At 33.9% G+C, this 16,136-nt stretch overlaps 2 protein-coding genes across 3 annotated transcripts; both read left to right on the top strand.

The window, feature by feature from the left end:
* Positions 1-608: 608 nt before the first annotated feature.
* Positions 609-9,815, top strand: LOC129300415 (uncharacterized). Of its 2 annotated transcripts, none has more exons than XM_054938982.1 (14): positions 609-704; positions 1,236-1,499; positions 2,033-2,207; positions 3,561-3,644; positions 3,733-3,974; positions 4,285-4,501; positions 4,777-4,856; positions 5,933-6,017; positions 7,420-7,551; positions 7,644-7,757; positions 7,854-7,901; positions 8,804-8,888; positions 9,167-9,223; positions 9,339-9,815. In XM_054938982.1, the coding sequence occupies exons 2-14, from the start codon at positions 1,282-1,284 to the stop codon at positions 9,470-9,472; spliced, it is 1,671 nt and encodes a 556-aa protein (XP_054794957.1). In that variant the 5' UTR covers positions 609-704; positions 1,236-1,281; the 3' UTR covers positions 9,473-9,815. The 2 variants fall into 2 exon arrangements, with proteins under 2 accessions (XP_054794957.1, XP_054794956.1); XM_054938981.1 differs by having other exon boundaries at positions 610-767.
* Positions 9,816-11,994: 2,179 nt separating this feature from the next.
* On the top strand, positions 11,995-16,032 carry LOC129300412 (casein kinase 1). The gene is made up of 10 exons (XM_054938976.1): positions 11,995-12,010; positions 12,781-12,892; positions 12,982-13,022; positions 13,708-13,777; positions 14,088-14,236; positions 14,318-14,413; positions 14,782-14,852; positions 15,545-15,606; positions 15,733-15,796; positions 15,890-16,032. Exons 2-10 carry the CDS (start codon positions 12,817-12,819, stop codon positions 15,981-15,983), a joined length of 723 nt encoding a protein of 240 aa, XP_054794951.1. The 5' UTR covers positions 11,995-12,010; positions 12,781-12,816; the 3' UTR covers positions 15,984-16,032.
* Positions 16,033-16,136: the final 104 nt, after the last annotated feature.

Here is a 16,136-nt window from a genome sequence, read left to right as displayed (position 1 = left end):
TGGTTTATTTGGGTGACATGTTTAAAGGTAAACTTAACAATTTTAATTAAAGATGATTTAGAATTTTTATAGAGTTTTTTGAAAAATCAAGACTCTTAATTTTAATTATATTTCTTGAACCGTTTGATTTTTTAATTAAATGACGCAGGGTGTATTGGATTGGAGGAGGGAGTATCATTGAATATAATATACACATATCTTGCAGCTTGAGGGACGGTGGCGGGAACAAAACCATGCCGTGCCGGTTTTCTCGTGGGGTCCGAAGTAACTAATTTTTAAATATTGAAACTAAAAATTACTCAATTTTTCGACAAAACATTCTCAAGTATATATTATATTGGGTCGTTTTTTATTAAAATATATAATTTTAAATTTTAACATTTTGTTATAAGTTTTTAAATTTTTTTTAATATTTTAAATTCTTTAAATCTGGAGCATTTAAAAATAAAAGTATAATAATTTAAAATATTAAAAAAATAAAAATTATAATAAAATTTAAATAAAGTGTAAGAATTCAGTCATTTTTTTTTGTTGACAATAAAATAGGAAATGGGGGACAATTTCAATATCCAATGAAATAGAAGGATGAATAAACTATAAAAATGGATGGGTCGCCGGCTGCGCCATGTACCAGTTCAAGAGCGTCACGCGGACTTGTCATTTGAGCTTCGCAGTGCCGGAGCCCGTGCGTACCGAGATTGCTGGTATCGTTGCCAACACTCTTTCCCCTCTTTTAGGGTTTCGCGGACTCGACTATTAATTTTGCGGTAATCCGAATTCTCAGCTTTTTCCACTATCAGCACTTCTGAAACCCGTCTTCTTGGATTTGTTATTTCGATTTCCACTTGATCCTGAATGTTTCTAGATTCATTTATTTCTTGGGTTCTCTCACCGTGCCTAATATATGATATGGCTTTTGATTTGAAATGCTCCAAACTGTGGAATTAAGGTATCCTGGAGAAAATGTTTCGTGTTTCTGAAGTAAATCTTAACAAATATATATTTCTGTCATTGGAATTGGGTTACGTGAAAACTCCGAAGAGGGGAATCAGTTTATTTGTTTCCAATGACTTCTTTTTGGAACGGCGGTAATTTTTGTATGCCTTTATTTCAGTGTGGAAATTGTGGCTGTGACTGCTGCTTATACGGATGCAGATTTCGTGCGATTAGATTTTTTTTTTGAAGTTTCATGGAAGCTTATTTTTAATGGATTTTTGTTTGCTTCTTTTATACAGAAAGATGGTCACAGATCATTAAGGTTACTGCTGAGTTCGTAGCTAAATGGATTCCGCAAGGAGTTGGTTACAGAAGTTACAACCACGAGATAAAATGAGGTCATCGTCAAAGAAAAAGGACGATAGTGCTGGGGTAGATTCAAATCAACCGGTAGATGACGAAGCTCTTTCCAGTACCACAAAACAGAAGGTTGCTGCAGCCAAGCAGTACATTGAGAACCATTACAAGGAGCAAATGAAGAGCCTTCAGGAGAGGAAAGAACGGTATGATTCAATCTTTTCTCGCCGATAATGATTAGGCTTTTCTTTTCGTTTTTCCGAAAAGAAAAAGAAAAAGAAAAAGAAAAAAGAACTATTAATTAATGACTCTTCAAACCACCTAAAATAAATACCTGAGCGCCCTCTGGCTTTCCTGTTCTGGTAGTCTACGCAATACATACAATTCCAGTTCTTTACTTTAATACGAAGCTCTGTGTCTCATTGGATACTTCCTTCTCTATGGATGACATGGTTGAATGTTGATGATGGAAGTTTCTTTTGTGTAGTCTTATTATTAAGTCAACAATTAGTAGACTTCGTGTCTGATTTGATACCTCCATCTCCATGGATGACGTGGTTGATGATGGAAGTTTCTTTCGTATTGTCTTATTATTAAGTCAACAATTAGTAGACCTATATTCATTATGAACATGTCAAAATTGATGAAAGTATTATCTCTGCTTGAATGTTAATATGAATTACGATTTTGAAAATCACTTTCATGGTTAAAGTTTCTATGCCTCATTTTTTCTTATTAGTCGAACTATCTTGGAAAAGAAGTTGGCTGATGCTGATGTCTCAGAGGAAGATCAAAGCAACCTTCTTAAGTTTTTAGAGAAGAAGGAAACAGAATATATGCGCCTTCAAAGGCATAAGATGGGCGTTGATGATTTTGAGTTATTAACTATGATTGGAAAAGGTGCATTTGGAGAGGTATGTATAAGTTTATATATGGTGATGATTGAGTATGCCTCTTTTTCAAGTTTGTAATATTTTTGTCCTATTAATATATTGAAATGTGATGGTAGGCTGATTTATTTTTATTTTATTATCCATGTTTTTATTTGTTTGACTTAGTTCTAGATGTTTTAATTGAGCATATTCAAGAGGAAATCCTCAAATGTATGCTTTTTGCAAGTGATATAGTTCTTATTAGTTAGACAAGAGAAGAGATTAACTGCAAATTTGATTCATGGAAGAGGACATTGGAATTGAAAGATTTCCACCTGAATAGGAGTAAGACGAAATATTTGCATTATAATTTTGATAATAGGTTAGTTAATAGTAATTTGGAATTGAAATTGGAAGTTCAAATCATACCTCAAGTGAAAAAATTTAAATATTCGAGAGCTATTATTCAATATGATGGGAAAATTGATGGGGATGTTGCACCTAGGGCACAAGATGGGTGGTTTGGTTAGAGAAAGGTTAAAGATGTTATTTGTGATTGAAAATATCTAATAAACTTAAAGGAAAGTTTTATCGAACTACGATAAGATCAACTATATTATATGGTAGTGAATGTTAAGTTTTAAAGGGATAGCAGGAGCATAAATTTAGAGTACCAAAGAGGAAAATGTTGAGATGGATGTGCAATCATACACATTAAGATGAAATCTGAAATGAGTATATATGAGGAAAAGTTGGCATAACACCTATGGAAGGAAAATAATAAAAAATTGTTTAAGATAGTTTGGACATATATAGAAAAGACCCTAGGAGGCACTGATAAGAAGAGTGGAACAAATAATTTTGAGCCTTGTAAAGAGTAGTAGAGGAAGACCGAAAAGAACATTTATGAAAGTTATTAACCGAGACCTCTTAGTTAACAACATTCATAAAAGATTGGTAAATGATAAAGCACAATGACGTAGTGTAATTCATGTAGTCGGCCCTATCTAATGAGATAAGGTTTGTTATTTTTGTTATTATTATTTGAGTTCATCAAAATTGAGAATCAATTTAATACTTTTAATTTAACATTTATTCTTGTTTGAACTCTCATTCATTTATAGGCATATAATGATCAAAGCACTTTTAAAGAGTAGATGTGTAGAGGAAAATATTTGTAATAAGTAGAATATATTGAAAAGGATGATTTCGATCTGCAAATAATATAAAAATAAGTTTTTATTTCCTGAGAAAGGATGCCCCCCCAAAACCCCCACTAATTTATTTGATTTTGGAATGAAAACTTGCAGTACTTCTTAGCTGAGTCTCATTGTTCTTGCACGTATTTTTCTGCCGATGATTTGACTGCTTCCTAAACTTTTGAATTTGATGTAGGTCAGGGTCTGCAGGGAAAAGATGACAGGCAATGTGTATGCAATGAAAAAGCTGAAGAAATCAGAGATGCTTCGTAGAGGCCAGGTTGGCAGGTTTACATTTAGTAGTCTCTAGGTTTTATCAAAGTGCATGAGGTTGCCATACTCATTTTGAGTTTTGTAAATCTCTTCAGGTAGAACATGTCAGAGCTGAAAGAAACCTCCTTGCAGAGGTTGACAGCAATTGTATAGTCAAACTTTATTGTTCATTCCAGGATGATGAGTATTTGTATCTTATTATGGAGTATCTACCTGGTGGGGATATGATGACTCTTCTTATGAGAAAGGATACCTTGACTGAAGATGAAGCCAGATTTTATGTAGCGGAAACAGTTCTGGCTATTGAATCTATTCATAAACACAATTATATCCATCGGTATGGGGCTTGTTATTTATTAGTGTCCAAGCAATCCTTTGTTCTCTTTTATATTGAATTCGACTATTGCATGTTGGTTAGGTTCTAGGGAAGCCAATATACAGTGACTTGCTAAAATTCCAAAACTATCATTGGAAGTACAAGTCTTCTCATGATTCTTGACTGCTACACATGTCAATTCAAAATGGTGTGACACTGAACTATATGATGCCTAAAATCTAATTTTATTGTTTGTACATCAATTTATTTGCGACAAAAGCTGCCTTAGTTAACAGTAGAGCATAAATCTTTTCAATATTTAATGATGCAGGGATATCAAGCCTGATAATTTGTTACTTGATAAATACGGACACTTGAGACTTTCAGATTTTGGACTATGTAAACCATTAGATTGCAGCACACTTCAAGAAGATGATTTTTCAGTGGGTCAGAATGCAAATGGATCTTCACAGAATGATGAACGCTCAGCTCCAAAACGCACACGACAAGAACAACTACAACACTGGCAAAGGAACAGAAGAACACTTGTATGTTTACTGCAATCATGTGCTAGCTATTTCTTATTAGTACTTGCTGTGGTGTTTCCTCATAACCTTGTTAAATGTACAAGTCATGTGCTGATAAAATGTACTTGCAAACCCCCCTCTCCTTCCAACATGAAGAAAACCATGACTGCTAATACTGAGGATATTTGTGAGGACTGAAGAAGATTTGTTTCTTTTCTCAATGTGTGAGGAATAAGTGTGTTCCTTTCCGCTTATGTTGTGTGTGCTTTATAATGGTGAATTCATGGATGTTGCAGGCTTATTCTACTGTTGGCACACCTGATTATATTGCTCCAGAAGTTCTATTGAAGAAAGGTTATGGAATGGAATGTGACTGGTCAGTTTTATGATATTTAACTCTTTTTTGATTTATTTCACTCTGATTTGTGTGGCAAGTGAATTAGAATGTATATTTTAGAACCCAAGTGTGTTCTTGCCATAATTTATTGGTTATCTTTCCAAAATATTTCAACTTAGTTTTAGTTCCTGTTTGGGAACCCAATGTTTTACATTTAGAAAATCCATTTACACTTTTAGGATGTTAAAAGTTGTTTGGGAAACAATTTGTACCCAAATTGACTTTCCTAAATTTAGGCTCAAAATACATTTGGCTAATCTTATTTCCTGTAGCTTTTCAAACTGAAAGCACATTTCCATCCCTCAAAACTTATGCATCATTCATCACTCTGACGCTCTTTGCCCTTCGTTCCATCATCAGCATCCCAATCAAATTAAATTAAAAACCTTATTTATTGTACTTTCACGCTAGTTGCGTTATGCTCTCAGTTTTTGTGTTCTTAGAGGATAAAATTAAAAGGCTTGTTTAATTCAATGACACTAAATAAAAAATATCAAATTCTTTCATATTTAAAAACGTTATAATTAAAAAATTAGCCAAATAAAACGAGAACAAAAACAAAAACATTAGAAAAAGGTAATATCAAAAGCTGTCATAAATAATTAAATAATTTTTAAATATTTATGATAAGAATTAAATATCCTTCTCAAAAATGCCTTGTAAAAAAGATGAGGGGTTTTTAAAATTTTTAGAACAATGTAATTATATTTAAATTGTTCTAATATAAAATAGTTTTATAACAAAAATTATAAATAATAAAAATCAATGTCATATTCTGTAATTATACATTCAAAAGCACATTGCAATATATATAATTCAAGCAACTTTTAGTTTACCAAACTAACTTTTGAAAAATTGTATCCAAATACAAATTTTGTTATCACAACTGACTTTTATTGAATTGAACTTTTAACAAACTGATTTTTCACTGATGGAAAACCAAACGAGCTCTTACATTCACATTTCATGCTTGACATCGTTTGTCTTTTCCTTTTTTCTTTTTAATGGTTTCATATATTATTGAAATACTGTAATGATTGTTATGAAATATACAGGTGGTCGCTTGGAGCGATTATGTATGAAATGTTGGTGGGGTATCCTCCATTTTATTCTGACGATCCAATGTCAACATGTAGAAAGGTAATATTTATGATAGAGCTGTTCATTGCTACGAACATATCTTTGACATAGCTTTTAGTTTTGCAAGTTATTCCAAGAAACTCATTGTATTTACTGTAATTTGAGCTGTTTGCGTTTGATGTTGAAATTTAGGTAGTTATAATTCTGTTGCAGTTCTCATCAATGTCTTGCCTTTTAAAATATTTGAAATGATACTAAGGAGGCATTTAGTATCATGTGATCTCAGATACCACAGTATCTTGCATATTTTGGTAGATATTGCAATAAGGATAACTTTGTATTCATGATGCCTATATTAGGCTACACGTGTTAGTCCATGCTGTTTACTTTTTTGAATTTCCATGTACACCTTTTGAGACACACTCATAATTTCTGAGTCAATTAATCTGGAAAGGTTATGATAAAATTGGTAACTGAAAGAACTAATGTATTCCACCTTGTCATGTGAGATGACAAAATATTTTGGCTGTTATTAAATAACATCCTTTTGGGTTAAGAAGCAATATAAAGGTGATATTTCAAATGTCATCATGTTATTAAATAACAACACACCAAACATTGTCATCCAAAATATCATGGTATGTGAGATAATAAGGTCGAGATCATAATGCACCAAACAACTCTTAAAGATCTTAGGGAAAATCACAACCCAGGACTGTTGAATAACATTTATTACTCTACAAGACCAAATAATTCTAATTTTGCTCTGCAAGACCAAGGGGCCTAAATGTAATTAAAATTTATTGTGAAAAAACAAAACTATCCCTGACACCACACACACACACACACACACACACACACTTGTTGTGATGGGGGGAATTTAATGCTGTTAAAATGGAATTGAAACTTATTTTTACTTGAATGAGGTTCATTAGATCACAATACTTCCTCTTTACCACTTAGTTAATATTTTAGAGTTGTTAATGAAGGAATTGATTGTTGTTAAAATAGAAATGAAACTTTTTTTTGTCCTGAATGAGGATTTGTTCACTAAATCACAATACTTGTTCCTTTCCACCACCAAATTAATTTTCTGAAATTGTTGATGAGAGAATTGATTATTGTTAAAATGAAAATGAGACTTGTTTTTTCTCAAATAGGGACTTGTTAAAAGAGTATATATATACATGAGGGGTAGTTTTGTCTTTACACAATAAATTTTAATCACGTTAAGGTTACTTGGTCCTGCAGAGCAACAAATGTTATTCAGTTGTCCTTGATTGTGATTTTCCCAATATCTTATTGAGCTAAGTTCTTGGCAATTTTGTGCTCGTGTACGAAAGTCAAACCATATAAGCCAATGTTCAGTCATGATGAAGCTGACCCATTTTTCCCCTGTTAAATTCATTTGCTGTGAGTCTGCCAGATATTAGTTGAAAATTGAAATACGTGTTTCATGCAGATAGTAAATTGGAAATCTCACTTGAAGTTTCCAGAAGAGGCAAGACTATCCCCAGAGGCTAAAGATCTTATTTGTAAACTTTTGTGTAATGTCAATCACAGGCTGGGGTCAAACGGTGCTGATGAAATAAAGGTGTTGTATGGTTTGCTCTATTAGAACATCCTGGATTTGTTCCATTATATGTTTGGATATAGAGGTTACCTTGCTGTTGTATTCCATTTCAGGATCATCCATTCTTCAAAGGTGTTGAATGGGATAAGCTATATCAAATGGAAGCTGCATTTATTCCTGAGGTCAATGATGAATTAGATACTCAAAATTTTGAGAAGTTTGAAGAGGTATTTGGGCCTTTACGGTTATTGCTAGGCATAAATGCTTATCTAATGCCTTTTACCTTTTCCTATCGCTCCTCATTTTCCCTTTCGCATTTGCAGTCAGACATCCAGAATCACCAAGCATCAAGATCTGGGCCTTGGAGAAAGGTAATCTTGGATGCATACTTCTCTGTTGCTGATATGTCTGCAAGTTATCACCATAGTTAACATTTGCATAATCTTCTGTTGACTGATATGGTGATGAAACAGTGCGGTGTTCTTTTCAGTCAGTATAATATATGAAAAGAAAATAAGCATCATTATTTGAATTACTTCCATATGGAAATTAAATACATCTTGGGTGTTGTGAAAATTAACTTCCCCTTGATTTTACATTGCTGTGAGTTGGCTGTTGAGCTAAGTTGAATAAAATTTAACGTCTGGTAGGCAGGGCCATGGTAGCAGGAACAGGAAGCATGCTGCCGGCTGTTGAACTTGTTTGACATTCCCATATCAGAAGTTCTAATTTATTTTTCAATTTTAGACAAAGTATGTCTTCTGAAGTCATTTGGCTAATGTCGAGCTAAACAAACTTTTTCAGGACCATGATAAGGATTATGTCTTAATCGATACCCTTGTAATTCCTGAAATTTGGATTTGCCAGTCATGACACCTTTTCCTGAATTCTTAAGTAATTTTAAGTTATGACTCTGCTAGGATTTTGTATTTGTTGGGCCCAGTGAAATGTAGATGATTAAGTATGTCCCTGCTGCTCCAAGGTTGTTTGGAATTACTCGAGATATAGGATATCACTTTCCTCAATGAAAAATTTAATATTGTTTGCCTTGCTATCATTAGCAGTACAAATGGACTTGCCTTTGTCAAGTGCAGTCGTTGGTTATATTCTTCATTAGCCGGTGCCAATGAACGTTTCATTTAGGCAATATATCATGTTATATGGTTGTTGATCTTCTCTTGTTTGATCTTCTAGTTCTTCGTCTGTTGCCGCTGATCAGGGCTACACATTTTTTTCACTTTCATGTTGTCTCTTTTAATGGGTGATTTTACAGATGCTCTCGTCTAAGGACTTAAATTTTGTTGGGTACACATATAAGAATTTCGAAATTGTCAATGACTATCAAGTTCCTGGGATGGGTATGTCACTTTTTCTTTAACACCTCTGCATATTAATTTATAATGTTTTATGCAACGCTCTATATTGAAACCTTCAATCATGATCAAGTATATTGTTTTACCAAATACTCGGATCAGGATTAAGGTTCAATAATGGAAATTATAGCCCATGTCATGGATGCCATTTTTTTTTTAGGATACATTATTTTCCTTTAATGCAATAATGGATATTGAATATCATTAAACACATGCATGCACAAAATAGTTCTCGATATAATTTTTTTCCTCTTACCTTGCAGCCGAATTGAAGAAGAAATCCTCCAAATCAAAGAGGCCGACTATCAAGTCACTTTTTGGTATGCTTTCAAAACTTTCTGACCTTTCTTTTTTATTTAAAAAGATCGATATATTTGGTTGCTCGCTCCTGTATACTTTTCTGTTTCTCATCTGATCAAAATGGGGTTGAGACAGTTGGTGAATCAGAAACATCAGAGGTGTCTGCTTCTTCAGATGCACCTGCAGGCAATCAATCTGCTCAAGGGAGCTTTCTAAACCTCTTGCCACCCCGTTTAGAGGTAACTAATAAAGACAGAGAAACCTCCTGACAGGGCAAAACTTGTGACATATCCAGTCTGACAGCATAGGAGCCATAACTCATGCCAACAGCGTTAACTTTTTCAATGTTCAATTTATTATTCTTAACGTTATTCGATGCTTGGATACGTTCTTGGCTACAATAATGGTTACTTGGTACTTGATTGCTTGCTTGAGCAAAGGCATGAAGAAAGTTATGTGCCCTAACTATGGAGGTGTAAACCTCTTACTGCATTATGTCGGTACGAGAAACACTGTAAACGGATATACTCTGTAAATTTGTACGTTAGTGATAGCCAATTATTTGTATCACTTTCTATCTTGCAACGTGTAATATATCCTAGGGTTTTGTTACGATGTGACTTATCAATCGTAATTAAACTTGTTATGTTAAATTACATAAAAATGTAAATATCGCACCATCTAAGAGTACTATAAAATATAGTATAACTGAACCGAACAGTTTTTAAATTTTGCATTGCACATCATTCTTGAACGTTGATTCTGAGAGGTTGGTCAAGTAAACCTAATCCAAACTGGAAGCATTCTTTTAATATCGAGTCCCTTTGTCGTTTTGGTTGGTCGTTCATCTCGCTTACCTTGATCTTTGATTGTGACTCAATCTAAAAAACTTTGGTGCTACTTCAAAACCTTGCCGCTGTTAGACGAATTCGAGATCCGCAACGAGGAGAATATGATCTTATTAAGCTGATTGACGACAAAGTCGTAACTTTTTAAAAAGACAATGTTGTGAGATTTTCAAATGTCTTAGGTCATCATAATCCTATGGCATTAGCATCTATCTATTGAACAGTATGATTGCCGAGACTTTTGATCGCTTCACCCGGGCACCTTTAGAAATTTTGTCAAAAGCTCCTGAATTTTGTTCACAATATGAGCTCTTTAGGTGTTCCATTTTTTTTGAGATTAAACTTTTTGTATGTATGAATTAATTACGTGTAATATACTACAAGTATTCTGTTATATTATCGATCATCTTGATATATGACTAGATAATTACAACTGCATCTTGTAATGCTGTAATGACAAGTAGTGCACTTTTTTTTTTCTGGGCTTGCGAAAAGAATATATGAAAGGAAAAATTAATTGATTCATCCTTATAGTATTACTGATCAGTCTTTATACTTTGAAATCACACAAACTATAATGATGAATAAATAAAAAAGATGACATTGGAGATTCCTAAAATTTAGGTCCAATTTTATTTGATTAGTTCAAATATCAGGGTCTATTTTCATCATATCCTTCATTATTATGTTCTCCTCATAACTTGAGGTGCGCTAGTAATGAATGATTTGTGGGGACATATTTGAGTGAATTCAATATTATAATTATATTTAATTGATTGCGTGTTCTACTCTGCTACCCCCTCCCACTATTTTTTTTGGTCTGGGTCTCTCGCATTTCACTTTTTCATAATAGTTATGATTATGATTGTAATTATATAACTTGATCGACTATTAAGATAATCACCTCTTTCAGTCATTCCTACTAAATATAAAAGAAGACGCTTCAAATTACATATTAGAATATATTATCACGTGAGGTTCATATTAGAATATCATTGTGTTAAGCAGCTCACGGGACCATTTTGTTTATGAATGTATTTGATTGATACCAGTAAACATAACGAATGTACGGGTATCAAATTTCATGGAGAGAAAATCATGTTGAATGTTATGGCCACATATGGGTGTGAAGAGTGAGATGTACAGTGAATGGAATCAACTCAAGTTCACATGAGTAACAGTGGTTGGGATTCAAATTTTTTCTATGGAAGAACAAATTTGATTGCCTTAAAATAATTTAACCCTTATATATATATATATATATATAACAATTTAAATGGGAGGGATCTATCATCTACCTTAAAAAAATTCAAATCTACTTCTTGTACTAAAACAGTGAATGGTTTAAATTTGACTGTTTTTTTTTTTTTAACATTCTAAGAGTATTTTCATAGACATCAAATCTGGACTTTCACCACAAAGGCGATGGTACATACATCTGCAGTGAAGATGAAGGGATGAAGAATGCAGTGGGGAAAAAAAGCCAGTGGATGGAACAAGATTGATAATATTTAACTCTAATATCGGTCAGCAATATCATACAGTAGATTTTTTTTCCCCCAAAAAAATAGTTGTGTCAAATCCTCATATGTTAAACAATACATAAATCCGAGATCGCATCGATAAGACGACCAGGTATCGAAAGAGACAGAAGCATGAATCGAGCACTTCTTGATCACGTATAAAATACAAAGAAGCAGATGACAAGAATGGAAAACAAAATACCAGAACAAACAGATTGACTTGAACAAAGTAAGGAAAAAGCAAGAGAGGGGAGGGGAGGGGGAAAAAGAAAAAGAAGAAGAAAGAAAAGCAAAAGAGAATAAAAAGGTAAAGAGATAAAGATTAAAGAGAGTCCCTTCGCAGCACATCGCATCGTGGGCAGCACCCAAGGAGGCTCAAGTGCTAAATGCTAACTAACTCATCGCCAGTCTTCAGTTTAAGGGAAAACAAAAATCTGTAAGTTTTTTTTATTTAAGGGTAATTTAAAGCTGTTAATTAATATCGGCGCAGAGAACGGAGCTAAAAAAAAAAAAAGAATTTTGTTATGTTTACGAAAGAACGGGAATTTTATTATTTTTTCGGGCAAGGAAAGAATGAAATAGCGATTACTATATAGATTTCACGTCGTACAGTTTTTCCATTGTCATCTTTCTCTCTCATTTACATCAGTTTCCGCCGTCCATCATCCAGCTTTTGTTTTGCGGAACTACTCTTGTTTCTTCATGCCTCGTCCCATCCAGCGCATGCTCCTGGATCTCCTCCGTTGTTACTATTTTTATTTTATGTTGTAAAAGTTTCTTTCAATTGTTCCTGGTAATGTTCGCGTCATATTTTATCTGGTCAACTCGTTCCTGTTTTCTGGAAATTAGGGCTTCTATCGGCAATTGATTCGGTTTAGTTGTGGTAAATGGATGTCACTGGAGAATTTGGTTTGGCCTTCTGAATAAAGACTTCGTCTTCATTCCTGGGGATGCTATAAATTGTTTCGCATTGGTTTTCTCCTATCTGGATTTACGTCATACGCAATTTTACGATCAATTGGATCACCGTATTGGGAAGTTTTATTAGAATCGGGTTGATTATTGAAGAAAGCGAATCATTTGATTTGTCGGGCCCTTTTAACTGGTGAGTCGGCGGAGGAACACGGTGTATTTTTGGTCTTTATGCCATTTTGAACATCTAGATAAAAACCTGGGCGAACATCTGAGTAGAACAACTTATTACAGTTGGTGCTTGGCGGCGTACTGAAGGTCTTGTTCATAATGGATCATGTGATTGCTGGCAAGTTCAAACTGGGAAGGAAAATTGGGAGTGGGTCTTTTGGAGAGCTTTATTTAGGTAAATGCGAGTACTTTTTCACTGACAGCATCTCTTGCGATGTTATGTTTCTATAAACACGCTAATCCTTCTCTTATTTCTCATGTTAGGTGTTAACGTTCAAACTGGAGAGGAGGTGGCTGTTAAGCTGGTATGTTATCTTTTCTTGATAACCCCCATTCTGTGTTCGGTAGGGTTAAAACGGTTTAAAAATTGAATCTATTGTGACGTTTTGCTATGTCAAATGATTGCTTAGAGTTTAGCATGAACAAATCACTTCTTTTTACTTCATCTACAATCTCAATATTAAATGTCGTTACTTAATAATGCCTGCTTTGGATAATTGATGCTCTATCTTTCTATGCAACAGACATTGGCACTTTGGATGGTGACATGCATTGAATTTTTTTTTTTTTTTTTTATAGTTGCTATGGGAGTTCCAATAATCATAAGCAAAACCTGATGTGAGGAATAATTTGTTGACTAAGCAAACAACAAAAGGAACAACATCCATCCTCCTCTCAATGTCAACTTTGTAACAGTAGCTAAAGTTTAGAAGAAATGAATGCTCTCTTTAAGGATTCGAGAATTGTGTGAAATGCTGCCTTTTCTTTTTAGTTCTTTTTGTTTCAATGTGGTTTAGCTTGTTATATCCTTTTTTTTTTGGGGCCGGGGGGGGGGGGGGTTTATAATATCCTTGCCTTTGTTTATTTCTAGAGACATTTGTATACCAGTTAGTGATTAGTGATTCCAATATGCGCATGACATTCTGTGCTAATTTTTAACCAATTTCTTTTGCTCCCTCCCCCTTCTCCAAAAAAAAAAAAAAAATTCAGGAACCTGTGAAGAGCAGGCATCCACAGCTGCAATATGAATCAAAATTATATATGCTTCTTCAAGGAGGAAGTAAGTCTGTGGTGACTTTACCTTTTTAGCTTTTTTGTGTCCAGAGATTCTTTAAGTGTTTACTAATATGAAAGTCTCTTTTGACAATTTTGAATATACAAATGAAATATATAATTCGTTCCTTTGTATTTGGATTCAGGAGTATAGTTATACATATGCCCATTGGTCTAGAATTATACTTCATTATGAACAGAACCATTATTCTTCTCTAAGTCATGCCTACAAAACAAAAACAAAAAAAGTTGCAAAAATAATAAGAAAGAAACAATATTGCTCTTAAGTAATTGGATCTGGCTTTTCTTCAATAAAGCGGGGATTCCTCACCTCAAGTGGTTTGGAGTTGAGGGAGACTACAATGTTATGGTTATTGACCTTCTTGGGCCAAGCTTAGAAGATCTGTTCAACTATTGCAACCGGAAGTTCAGCTTAAAGACAGTGTTGATGCTTGCTGATCAATTAGTAAGTCTACTTGGAAACCATTTTAAGTAAAGTGTCATAGACAGATTTACTAAGTATTCATATTGTTATTATTATTTTCAGATTAACAGGGTTGAATATATGCATTCAAGAGGATTTCTTCATCGTGACATAAAGCCTGACAATTTTTTAATGGGTCTAGGGCGCAAAGCTAACCAGGTAAAGGAGTTATCAACATCAGTAACCCATGCTGAGAGTTGCTTTTCAGCCTCAATGTGGATTTAAAAAAAAAAAAAATTCGACAGGGGAATTACTCTATCAGATATGTATGCTGATCGGGATAACATTAACTTTTGTGTTTGCTTCTGCTAGATTTAATTGTTTTGTTGTGGATAATTTAACTAAAGGATTTCTTGCTCTCCACTGCCTTGCTTTCTTCTCCTCAATCTTAGAAAGAAAAAGAATTCCATTCTTTTGTCAATTAAAGGAGTCAAAACATGATCAGGAGATTCTGATAAGAAAATATTGGGTGAATGCAGGAAATTTAGTTCTTTGTAATTATTTTGATAATATGTTTATCATGGCAGGTTTACATCATTGATTATGGACTTGGAAAGAAGTATAAGGATCTCCAGACTCATAAGCACATACCATACAGGTAAATTTTGTCATGCTCTTTTCTGGACATGCAGATGCCCAGTTTTGGAAGTGCTCAAGTGCAACATATTTAGTCATGCGCATTTGTGTGTGCGTGTGTGTGTATTGAATTGGAATTAACTATGCAGGAATGCAGTTTTCCTCCAGGAAGCAACAATAAATTAGCACACCTATCCTTGTGTTGCCAATTTATTGGTTAAAATTTAAAAAAAAAAAAAAATCTCGGATTTAGGCAGTTACATCATTACTTTAGTAAGATCATTTTGGATTGCTGCAGTTTTATTTGAAATTCATTCTTTTGTGTGACATATCTCCAATCCGGTATTGTAAATACTGTCATGAACACCTTAATCAATAAAAAGTAATTTCTAAAATTTGAACTGAGACCAATATTTGGCTCTGCGTGCTCTGGTTGAATCCTCTTCTATGTAGACCAATATTTGGCTCTGCGTGCTCTGGTTGGATCCTCTTCTATGTTTTATCTCAGTTCCCAACCCAGGCTCATCTCTGTTTGCCATCTTGTGATCAAATGCTTAATAAACATGGATCTTTTACTTCAGTGTTTTTTTTTTCTGGGATTCATTTTACTTAGTTTTGTGTTCTATAATTCTGTGTGCATTTTGCTATTTTCCTTTTCTTTCTATGATTTCCTTCAAAATTGTTATGTAAATTTATGTGTCTTCTATTTGTAGAGAAAAACAAGAACCTGACTGGCACAGCTCGCTATGCAAGTGTCAACACTCATCTTGGAATTGGTGGGCAAATATCTTATGCTAGATTTATTCTTTTTCATACTGACACCCTAATTAATAAAAGTAAATCATTACAAAATTAGACTCACCTGCTTTCAACTGCCTGATTTTATTTTATTTTTCTGGCAGAACAAAGCAGAAGAGATGATCTGGAATCTCTTGGTTATGTGCTCATGTACTTCTTAAGAGGAAGGTTGGATACTTATCAGACCCGTCTTTTTTACCCCATAGTTGCTACATATTATTTTGATGGCATTCTTACTGTCGGTTTTCTATGTTATTTTAGTCTTCCCTGGCAAGGTCTGAAGGCCGGCAATAAAAAACAGAAGTATGATAAGATTAGTGAGAAGAAATCATCAACTCCAATAGAGGTATTATGACTAGTTGGATTAGTATGCTTACCAATTTACTCGTTGAGATGCTTTGGAGAAATTAATATTCCTTCTCGATCTAGTCAGTGATATCTGAAATGAGGTTTTGGCTGCTTGATCTTCTTTAGTGGGATATTATGCATGACACCCGAAGCTGAGAAG

Source organism: Prosopis cineraria, unplaced genomic scaffold, assembly GCF_029017545.1.
Source record: "Prosopis cineraria cultivar Desert tree isolate PC_DT_omini unplaced genomic scaffold, ASM2901754v1 PC1577, whole genome shotgun sequence".
NCBI lineage: Eukaryota > Viridiplantae > Streptophyta > Magnoliopsida > Fabales > Fabaceae > Prosopis > Prosopis cineraria.
This window is presented reverse-complemented; position numbering and strand designations above follow the sequence as displayed.